Below are 11,192 nucleotides of genomic sequence, written 5' to 3'. Positions count from 1 at the left end.
GCTCCCCGGACGTCCCGACACACCACTTCATACCCTGCTTTCTCTTTGCTCTAAGGACTGTGACTGAAGCCAACTGGAAAATATGCCAGCCTGGCCCCTCGCTCCCAGCCTTAACTCTGAAAAGAAGTGTAGGCCTGACTGTGGACCCCTGGCAAGGGATAGAAATCCATTATTTACCTGCTCATTTGGCCAAACTGAGCAGAAGACACACAGAAAGCGGGATGAAATCCCACGGAAATGAACTGCGTGTCGTCGACAGGCAGAGACGGAAGGCCAGGACCACCACAGCACCGGATCGCGTTCTTTTTAAAAAGGCAGGAGACCAGTTTTCTCTTCCACAGGAAAAGGATTATTTTATTAAGTACTTTAAAACAACGACTTAACATTTACTCATAGATAAAAATATTTACATAATTTCACACCTCCAGGAAGGCTCCAAAATATAAACACTGTACCTCTCCCTCCAGAAGAAGCAAGCTCTTCTCTTCAAAAACAGAATACATTCATTTTTCTCACTTTGTGGATCAAGTAATTATACAAATAAACATCTGAAACAATTTCCTTGGTAGTATATTTATATAATATATATTTAGAACCATTTTACAAATAAAGGCAACGACTTTATATATACCAAAATAAAAATAGGAAAAGAAAGTTTAAAACACGATCGGCAATCAAGCATAGTGCATTTTCGGAAAGCTGGTACAGGGCTAAGTTGACAGATCCGGAAAACGTGTATGACGACTGGATGGAAAAGGTCCTTGAAGGAGAGAATCCTTGTTAGCAGTCAGGATATTCCATATCCCACCGGGCAGGAGAAATTAACCTACAGAAAGGTTCTGGCTGTGCCAAGGGTTGGTTAGGCCTTTGAGAAGCTTGGTTAAAAAGGAGTTTTAGGATCGAGGTGAACACTTAGTGCAGCTGTGTGTGGGAGGCAGCACTCATGACTCTGGGTGCTCGTAACATGTATGCTTGCCTCTCTCAGGCCCTGTACTAGTTTTCCTTGGGCAGCAACTGCCAACATTAACAGGTGCCAGAGAGCCAGAGGAAGCTCCTCCCTTGTTCCTGGCACCATCGGCTTGTCCAAGGGGGCCCGGCCCTTTAATAAGTTCCTTAATAAGCTAACCACCACAAAAGCCTGAATAGGGAACTACATTCGCTTTATTCATCCGAGACAGGAGAGAGAAGCACACCTGAGGACAACCTCCCGAAACCACTGCCGTGCAGTGCCAGTGTCTGCTACCTCACCACGTTAGCAGAATCTAAAGCTCAGTCTGAGGGCCCTCTCGCTGTCTGGTGAGTCACATTGACAATAAAGGGAGAAGGGTGGGGTTGGAACAGCTGGCTGGGAGCTACACTCTGAAAAGCCCTCTTTTGAAAAAAAAAAAAAAGTACCTTTTCTCAAAGCCACAGACCTGGCTCCCTAACTGAAGAATGACTCACAGAAGCTTTTGAAAATCCAGCTGATTCGTTGCAAAGGGAGATGGGGGGTGGGGTGCTCAGTCTCTGGGTGGGGGAAAGCCCAGAAGTGTGCTCCAATCCCTACCACCACCCCCCTCTGTACCCAAATGGGCTGATGTCGGGCACTCCTCTTCCTAACGCCCACAGGAACCTTTGCGTCCTTCCCGACACGCAGGCACACATGCACTCGGGCACCCACGCCCTGAATCTTCCCTCCACACTTCCAATGACCTTGGCACACGCACTCGAACAAGCCCGCTGCACGCACGAGAACCTTTTTTCCTTTTTGTTTAAGGTAAGGGAGGGAGTAAAGCAATGCAGCAGGGTCCCCCCGGTGAGTTTAGTCTTTGGTTTCCAAGTTTAATGGCGGGATCTGCTTCAGAGCTTGAAGGAGGGCAGAGGAGTCTATGGATGGATGGGGTGGCAAAGGAGAAGGGAGTCTCTGGGGCATGAGCAAGGGAGCTGAGATCTTGTCCGGATTCATGAAGCTGGTGAGCGCTGCAGTGGAGGCGTTGAGGCCCGGGTATAACACTGGAACAGAGGTGGGGTACCAGCACTTCTCCAACATGGGCAGGTAGGCAGTTGCTGACGGAGGGATTACATAGAAGGGTAAGCAAAAAGGGGGCTGGTGCGGATGTGGGCCCAGGAACGGGGAGCCCATCAGATCACTGCCAGGGAAATGGCTTTCATCCTCAGAGAGCTGCATCCTGCCCTTCTTAGGGGGCGGTTCTTCGGATTCCTGCTTAATAGTGCCGATCCTCTCTCCCATGGCAAACCTGCAGCCAGGGTCATTTTTGAAGTACGACTGCTCGCCCCGCAGGTCGCCCTTCTCGGACTCTCCTCCGTAGCCGCTGTCTGTGTCTGTGTCACTGCCGCTCTGCTCCCCGCTCGAGTGGGGGAAAGTCCGCCGGATAACTGGCACACAGTTTTTCCCAGGCCCTTCGGAGCCTTTGGCTAGGGAGCTAGGTTTCTCCTTGAAGTCTGTGGTTTGGGGAGCCAGGTCTGGTGGCTTCCTGGAGGTCCCCCCTTGCAGTAGCTCAGAGACCACACGGTGGAGGTGGGTGACTAGCTGGGAAGACTTCAGGTCCCGAGTGCTCTCATGCTTAGCCAGGTACTGCAACACCTCCCGAGCACACGTCTGGAAGCCTGAACAGAACATCTCTTGCCCTGCATCGATACTTCTCCCGGACAGCTCACCTGAGGAAACACAAACCCAAAGGGCGACATTTCAGAACGCTCTGGGTTCCCCTGCACACCTAGATTCCAAAGACTATAGTTATCAAAACAAACCGGGGGAGTGGGGTAGTTATTTGCTGATTTCCCAGAGTAAGAGCTGTGCGTGCCCTGCGAGGTAAACAGAGTAAAAAGAACCCACAATTCTATAGGATTGCTCTGAGTCGGAACTGATTCAATGGCAGTGAGATAAATAGGATTTTTAGTGGCTGCATAGTGGGTTCATTCTGGAAAGGCTACTTTCCCTTGCTTTGAATGTGTAGGTTGTTCCTGGGTTTTGATTACCAGGACGATGGACACCTGGAAAAGTTTACCAATGTATAGCATCAACTCACAGATAGACATTAAATAAAACAAAACAAAGCACTTAAAATGAGCTTAGTTTCAAAGACTTCTACACAGCCATGCTAATATCCTCTTTACACAGCCAGCCCTCTTCCTTGTAAGTCATCTTCTTTCTACACCTGTCTCCTCTACATTGATCCATGACCCCTGAGACACTATGTAGGATCCTCTTCCTATTTTCCCATGAGGGACTTGGCAGAACCACGAGCTGTGTTTCTGTGTGGTTCCCACCAAGCTCGACTTGGAAAAGGAATGAGGAAACGGGTGGAAGAAGGCCTCCACCGATCTAGATCTGGATTTGGAAGGGGAGAGTCTGGAAGGTTAGAGGGCAACTCTGGTTCTCTGGAAGTCGGTGAAAAGGAATGATGAAGCCCCAGTGGCTGCATTCGATTGTGCAATTCAACAAGATACCTCGTGGCTACTCAGAGATCCACATGAAAGGCAAGAAAAAGTCCTCCGGGCATCCTGCCAGTATCATACCACATAAGGAGGGAGATAGGAAAATGCTGGGGGATACCCACGATCTCTTCCCCACAGCAAAAGGGTTAAGATGACCAACTGTGAAACACCCACGATGCAAATTAGAGATGCCTTGGCATTTTAAAGAAGGGGGAACACCTCTAAGAACTCAGAAACTTCTAAGCCCAAATGCCACAGAGAGATCTTTTCACCAGACTAATCTCTATTCACGCCATGTGGCACACACACAGCAGTATTCCCAATGAAAAGGCTGACTTTTAGGAAAGATAAAAGTGCATCTTCCCAACGAATGTGTGCATGAGCAACTGGTTGTGGGGACGGTTTCTTCAGGGCAGATGCTGAAGCCCACAGGCCGTTTCTGTTTGGGCGAGGACACTTCTGAGATGACAGCCAGACGGAGGCACTCACCAGCTTGTAGACCACTCTGCAGGGCGAGGATTTTCTGTTGCTGCTGATCAATTAGGTTTGTCAGTGCTTTCACATGCTTCAAAGTAAGTTCCAGAACAACCGCTTTTTCTAAGTGACCTAAAGTCTGGGATGAAAAGCACCGTAGTCAGCAGTGAGGTCTGAGAACTCCTACCCCAGGGATGCTTATCAGCGAGAAGAAATGTCTCTAGGGGGAAATGGAATTGCCCTTCCCGCTTGGCTAAATTCAGTTTTAAGATCGGAGATAATGCTTTCTAAAAAAAGAGTACACGCACATGAATTCTAGTTATAAAATAAACCGAGAAAACTCGTGCTAATTATCTTCGGAAGCATTCTGAGAATGGCAGCTACTTCAGGAGAAAGCAGCGACAGATGCATTTCTCTGGGAGCCGCCGCTGCTGACCTAACGCAGGGGAATCCAGAGACAACATTTCTCGGCAGTGGTGTCAGCCTGAACAGGGATGTTTGCGTCTGGCAGCCACCAGGAGGCTTTCCCTAAGCTTCTTGCTTCACACCCTTTCAGAGAGTCTAGCTCATTCCAGCTTTTTCTTCCTCCCCAAATACTTTTTTCCTCCTTTCCCGAACCAAAGGCGGCCACCAAAGGCCTGGACATAAAAGCTCACATGAAAGCAAATCCCTAGTTTGTTTTTTTTTAACGGGAGGGAGTGGTTAATAAAACCTGAATGCTACCTGGTCTGTTTCTTAAATTAGGAAAATCAGTGAACCCTGAAAATGACCATTAGAGAAAGTCTTACAGTCTAGAAAGCAGAAGGGGAGCTGATGTTGAGGCTCACCTCATTTGAATGAGGCTCCCAGAAAACCCTAGGTCTGGGGCAGGGTACTTCACACCGGTGCCCCGCTGGGCTCCGGCCATCTGGTTTGCAGTTCCCCGTGGGGCCTGTGGGCGGCGAGTCACACCCGCCGGCCCGCCCGCCCGCCCTCCCGGGCAGAGGAGCTGGACTGGAAAGCGGCCAGATTCTCACTTACTGTAAGTTTGAGGTGTTCGGGTAGAAGATCTTTCAGCTGGGCGATGCACTCGTTAATCCGATCACGTCTTTTCTTCTCGATCAGCCGGTGCGGGAGCTTGTAGGTTTCCTGCAAGACGCGTGGGGCGGTGGTGGGTCCCTGAGGTAGGTGATTCGAAGCCCCCCCCCCCCCGGGAGCGACGGTCCGGCAGGGGTACGGATCCAGGCAGAACCTCCTTTTGTGGTTCCTCCCTTCCCAAACTACTCAGCAGGGGCAGGGCGCCACAGCTAGCATGCCCGGCCAACCTCAAATTGGGGAAACTTTTCTTAAAAGGCAGTAAGGACACGGGCGCGAGGGGTTGGCGAGCAGGTCCCAAGGGGCGCGACGAGCTTACCTTACTGTCGTCGCTTCGCTTCATTCCCCGCCGCGATTTGTACACTTGGTACATGTGGGCAAAATCCATCCTGCCAAGGCAAGGTCGTGATTTCACGTGCGTGCCCGGCTGCAGGCGCCCTGGCAGGGCAAGGACCCCCAGCGCGCCCGAGCTGCTCCAAGTTGAGGACGGCGCCGGCCGCCGGGCAGGAGTTAGGACCCAAGGGGCCGACGGGGTGCCAACTTACCCTGGCAGGTCTCCGGGCTCCAGTGCAGGCGCTTTGGGCAGGCAGGCTGGAGGGGGCTGAGCGCTCGGGATCCGCTCCATGGTGCGGCGAGCCCAGGCCACGGCGCGCTTCGCTAAGTGCCGGCGGGGCTTCGAGCCGAAGTCTGTCCTGGAGGAGACAGACGGACCTTCAGCGGTCGCTCCCAGAGATCGCCCCGAGTGCGAGCGCCGTCCAAGGCACGGGACTGGCCGGGAGCTGCGGCTCTGGGGTGCTGCTTCAATTGGCGGCGTGCATAGCCCGGGGTCCGGGCTGCGACTGTGCGCACAGACTGGCGGCGTGTGCTCCCTGCGCCGTCCGCACCGCGCGAGCCAAGTGAATGAGAAGTGGGGCGGGCGAGGAGGCGGGCGGCGGCGGGAGGAGGGAGCGGGGAGGGCGGAGTGGGGGCCGGCGGGCGGGGGGGCGGCGGGCCGAGGGGTAATGGAGAGGCTGCGGGCTGGGCTAAATGGGAGCGAGTGGGTGGGTTGGAGCTACGTGTCCTACCCTGTGACTCCCGGCACGTCTGGCCGCCGCTGGCGAGGGCAGGAGCGCCCTGCCCGCCCACCCCCGGCTCCATCACATGAGTCTCACGTGTTGAACGACGCTCCGGCGGCTGTTAGGGAGTCCCCACCCCCAGCCCCCAGGTGTCTGCGGCCGCCTTTCCCCGAAGAGGGGGTGGCAGCGCGGCCAGGGTCCTGCCCAGCAGGGTGGGGGGCGCGGAAGCTGGAAGGGGCGGCGGAGCGGGAGAGAGGGGCGGGGGGGGGCTGGTAACGTGGGCGAACCTGCCCCAGGGAAATGAAGTAAGTTCCCGTCTCCTGGGAGGGGACGGGGGAGGACGGATGCGCCCGCGTCTGACTCAAGCCGGGAGAGGAATATCCCTTCGCTCGCTCCCGCCCAGCCCGCTTCCTCCTCCCCCGCCCGGCCCGCCGAGGCCCCGGCGCGCGGCGCAGGGAGTCGCCCGCCCCCTCCCTTCCCCAGAGGCCGGGGTTTCTTTCCGTCCCGGCTTCCCTGCGCGCCCCCCATCGCCCGCGCCCCCCGCCCCGAGTCCAGGAATTGCCCGCCGCGGGGCGGGGCCGAGGGGCGGGGCGGATGTCACCCCATGGGAAGCGGGCAGGCAGCCAAGCGCCGGGGCAGCCGAGGGCGCCGCCGAGCACGCTGCGCGCACCTGACTGCCGAGCGCTGGGCGCAGCCGGCCCCGGGCTCCCCGGCACAGCCGGCTGGCGGGCGGGCACCGCTTGCATAACCCCCTGGGTGCCCCGGGGCCCCCCTCCCCCTCCGGCTAGAGCAGCACCCAGAGGCCGGGCACTGTCCCCGCGCTCCCTTCCTCCCCGGCAGCCGCCCTAGCAGACCGCCCGGGTCGCCTCCCCTCGGGCTCCAACGTTACACAACGGCGGCGGCGCCGCCTGCCCTGCAGCAGCGCAGGGCGTGACGCTTCACGTGGCCTGCGCTCCGGCAGCCGCGAGGCGGGCCGCTCGCCCCCGTGCGCTGGCCCTGGGCTCGCGACCCTGGGGACTCGGGGGTTGGGCGGGCGGGCCAGCTCCCAGCCTGCCAGGGACTTGGGTGACGCTTTTTTGGGTCGGCATCCAAGGCTGGAGGAAAGCGCGAGCAGTAGTATTCCTGCAGTACGTGCGCGTTTACGGAGTTCCCGGCTCTGCCGGCGGTGCGCTCGCTGCTAGGGACACAGGGGCGCATCGAACGCCGATCCTGCCGGTGAATTTACAGAAGCCTCTGGGAAGCGGGGCAATTGGCCGACAGGAAAGCCACCTGGGGAAAAACGATATTGGGGCTACCGGTCGACTGAGGAACAACCAAGCCGGTTTCCTGGTTGTTGAAAAGGGAGCCTTCTAGAGGCCAGGGTGAAGGGGATTTGTTTTCTGCATCCTGGAGTACTGTGGTCTCCAATGGCCCCAGATGTTCAGATCATTTTATTAGGGGCTCATAAAACTCTTATCACAATCCATCCATCCATCCATTGTGCAAAGCACATTTGTACATTCATTGCCCTCCTCGCTCTCAAAACATTTGCTCTCCACCTACGCCCCTGGCAGCAGCTCCTCCTTTGGCCCCAGATTCTTGCAAACTCACCGCGCGTTCAAGCTTGCGGGAGTCGGGTGACAAGCTCCATGCACTCCCAGCTAACCTCCTTCCCCCTCCCCCTGCCCCCCCAGCGGAAAGTCTGGTCTCTGTGACCTTCCAGTGCAGCCTGGAGCCGGGCAAACAGCTGAAACTCCAGCCCGCCTGGGGGAGCCGCGCTGAGGCCAAGGAAGGAGCCAGTGGAAATTGGTGACTAAAATAAGGCCTGGCTGGGGATTTCACTGACCTCCAAGCTCCCTGGCCCTGCAAGTTCCGGGGAGTTGAGAGATGACTGTTCCAGGCTTCCCCGCCTGCGGTCAGTCACTTCGCTGCCAGTGACCTGGCTGTGCAGAGGGCTGATTTTTGAAAACAAGACAGGGTCACTGGTGGCACCGTGGGTGCCGGTTTTTTTGTTTTCCTTGGGGGAGGGGGCAGTGTTCTTGATGAACTAGAAAGCTGGGATTGACACGTTGACCAAGCTGGGAGTGCATTTCCTTCAGGTGGCTTTGGAGAGCTCCCACTTCCTGTTTATGTTTCACCAGCGTCAAACTCTTTAGTAAGTGTGAGAAATGCCTCCTTTTCTAACTGCTAACTGGTGTGACCTCACTTAGGGGGCTCAGCAGCCCCTCCCGCCCAGAATGTACTTTTGCTGGCTTTTGTTACAGGCCACCTCTGGAGGAAGTGACTCCACCGCAGCTTCCTGCCTGGAGGTGGGCAGCGAGACCAGAGGATAAGGAGGGGGCGGGTGCCCCTGGGTGGCACAAGTGGGATGCAATGTCTAAAAGACTAACGGTCGGTAGCCGAGCCCCCCCCCCCCCCGCCTCCCCCGCCCCGCGGTGCCACGGAAGAAAGGCCATAGATGTGCGCTTATAAAGATTACGGGAAAGAAAGCCCCCTGGAGCTGTTCTACTGGCAACACTGGGTCGCCAGGAGTCCAAATTGAGTTAGCTGCAGTGGGTTTGTTTTGGAATCTGCCCTGGGAATGTGCTTCCAAACCAAAGGTGACCTGTCCCATTGTTGGACTCTAATCAAGGTGAAGGGTTGTCATGACAGCATCAAAAGCCCAGTTTCACCAGCAAGTAAGCACCAAGCACCGAGGAAGAGACAGAGCATACACAGCCCCCACCTCCAGCTGTCACTAACCCCCCTGCCCCATGCCAAGATTGAACCCAGGCTCACCCTGAGCCTGTGGCCCAGACAATATCAGGTTTTAGAATATTCAGTCCTTTCTTGCCCATAACTATCCTGCAACTGGAGGTGGTCAAATGTATGCATTTCCTGAGTTTTTTCCTCTATAAATTTTGTTTTGTTAAAAATTTAGGCGGCAATTTTTTCCTACTTTTTGTTTGTTCCAAATGTACTCTGCAGCATCAAGAATTATCCCTAGCAAGCTGATGGTGCCCGGCTCTCAAAAGATAGAGCGTCCGGGGTCTTAAAGGCTTGAAGGTAAACAAGGGGCTATGTAGCTGAGAAGCAACAAAGCCCACATGGAAGAAGCACACCAGCTTGTGTGACCACGAGGTGTCAAAGGGATCAGATATCAGGCATCATCAGAACAAAAAAATCTTACCATAGTGAATGGGGGTGGGTTATGGAGTGGAGACCCAAAGCCCATTTGTAGGCCACTGGAGATTCCCTTGCAGAGGGGTCTCAGGGAGGAGACGAGCCAGACAGGTTGCGATGTACAACTTTCCTCTAGTTCCTAAATGCTTCCTCTCCCCTCTCCCTCCCCCTCCCCCATCATGATCTGAATTCTACCTTGCAAGTCTGGCTAGACCAGAGGATGCACACTGTTACAGATAGGAACCGGAAACACAGGGAATCCAGGGTGGATGATCCCTTCAGGACCAGTGGTGTGAGTGGCGATACTGGGAACATGGAGGGTAGGTTGGAAAGGAGGAACCCATTACAAGGATCTACATGTGACCTCCTCCCTGGGGGACAGACAACAGAAAAGTGGGTGAAGGGAGACGTCAGACAGGGCAAGATATGACAATAATTTATAATTTATCAAGGGTTCATGAGAGCAGGGAGGGAGGGGGAAAATGAGGACCTGATGTCAGGGGCTTAAGTGGAGAGCAAATGTTTTGAGAATGATGAGGGCAATGAATGTACAAATGTGCTTTACACAATTGATGTCTGTATGGATTGTGATAAGAGTTGTATGAGCCCCTAATAAAATAATTTATATAAAAAAAGAATTATCCCTAGCCTACTACAGTTCTACTGTATCTGGATATTTTAAAAATCTGGGATTTTGCCTTCATTATCTGAATAGTTTATTATTATTTAAACCTTAATTTAAGCAGAATTCCTTCCCAGCATGCATCTTCTGCCCTGAAGAAGCTTAATAGTTTGTCTGTCTGCTTTTATAGATACTGATTTGATGTTCACTGTGTGTGAGTGCTTTAGACTGTATGTTAAAAGCTTTATATGGGTTAATTCCTTTTTACTTCACTGCCATCTTGTAAGGCAGATATTAGCTCATTTTGCATTTATTTAATGCATTTGTTTTTCAGAACCGCTGTGCCAGATACTGCACTAGGCCCCAGCGGTATACGCCTTTAACCTGTCCTCTCGTGGAAATTTAAATAACCTGATCCAGGGTATATGACTTGGGCTTACACGAGGTTTGGAGTCCAGGTTTGTTCAAGTCCAAAGGCTGCTCTTCAGCTCACTCGATGTAAGACTGCCTGGCTGGGTTGTGTGGGTTGTGCACCGCTCAGCTCCAGGGGGGAGCCATTTCCATGGCACCAGGTTACTTTGCTGTTTTGTAACATCCCCTGCCCCTTTGTTTTGTCTTTAAGTGTGGAGAGAACCTAATTTTATTTGGTGGAACGATGGGATGCTTTTTTTCTTTCCTAATGAGACTGGTGGCCTGCAACTGTGTTGAGAGAGGCTACCAGGTGCAGGGAATGTGCGGATGTGCTTTATACAATTGATGTATGTCGCGCGCTCAGTCTCGCCAGCAAGAAGGACGCGCCACAACAGGATTCTTCCACAGGCGTTTAATGCGAGTTCGATTTGCAGATGCGGAAAAAGACCCCGAAGCCCCAAACTACTGCTGCTTATATGCGCTCTATGGGGACGTGCTGTGCATTGATTGGTGCGTTCCCCAGAACCCTTATTAGCATACTCCAGGGTGGAGTTATGACTACGTCATCTAAGCAGTGCGCGTGCTCTAAGTGGTTGTTTACCACTTAACTGGGCCACCGCCCTGACTGCCTGGCGCCATCTTGTAATGGCGGCGAGAGCTGCGGCTTCCCACAGATGTATGTATATGTATGGATTGTGATAAGAGTTGTATGAGCCCCTAATAAAATGTAAAAAAGGAAAAGAAAATGATCAGGGCAAAGAACGTACAGATGTGCTTTATACAATTGATGTATGTATATGTATGGATTGTGATAAGAGTTGTATGAGTCCCTAATAAAATGTAAAAAAAGAAGAAAAAAAAAGAAAAGAAAATGATTAGGGCAAAGAATGTACAGATGTGCTTTATACAATTGATGTATGTATATATATGGATTGTGATAAGAGTTGTATGAGCCCCTAATAAAATATAAAAAAAAA

At 53.4% G+C, this 11,192-nt stretch overlaps 1 protein-coding gene across 1 annotated transcript; it reads right to left on the bottom strand.

Annotated features, from left to right (window-relative positions):
* Positions 1 to 326: 326 nt before the first annotated feature.
* On the bottom strand, positions 327 to 5,901 carry BHLHE40 (basic helix-loop-helix family member e40). The gene is made up of 5 exons (XM_075552324.1): positions 5,532 to 5,901; positions 5,306 to 5,375; positions 4,933 to 5,040; positions 3,928 to 4,051; positions 327 to 2,658 (listed from the first exon to the last, which is right to left on the bottom strand). Exons 1-5 carry the CDS (start codon positions 5,609 to 5,611, stop codon positions 1,802 to 1,804), a joined length of 1,239 nt encoding a protein of 412 aa, XP_075408439.1. The 5' UTR covers positions 5,612 to 5,901; the 3' UTR covers positions 327 to 1,801.
* Positions 5,902 to 11,192: the final 5,291 nt, after the last annotated feature.

This window comes from Tenrec ecaudatus, chromosome 6 (assembly GCF_050624435.1).
Source record: "Tenrec ecaudatus isolate mTenEca1 chromosome 6, mTenEca1.hap1, whole genome shotgun sequence".
Lineage (NCBI taxonomy): Eukaryota > Metazoa > Chordata > Mammalia > Afrosoricida > Tenrecidae > Tenrec > Tenrec ecaudatus.
The sequence above is the reverse complement of the archived record's forward strand: the minus strand, read 5'-3'. Positions and strand labels throughout refer to the sequence as shown.

Coding starts and splice junctions, on each gene's coding strand:
- BHLHE40 (XM_075552324.1), bottom strand. CDS start 5,611: ATGGAGCGGATCCCGAGCGCTCAGCCCCCTCCAGCCTGCCTGCCCAAA. Junction 5,041..5,305: donor AGCGAAGCGACGACAGTAAG/GTAAGCTCGTCG, acceptor CGCGTCTTGCAG/GAAACCTACAAGCTCCCGCA. Junction 2,659..3,927: donor GCAGAGTGGTCTACAAGCTG/GTGAGTGCCTCC, acceptor GTGTTTCCTCAG/GTGAGCTGTCCGGGAGAAGT.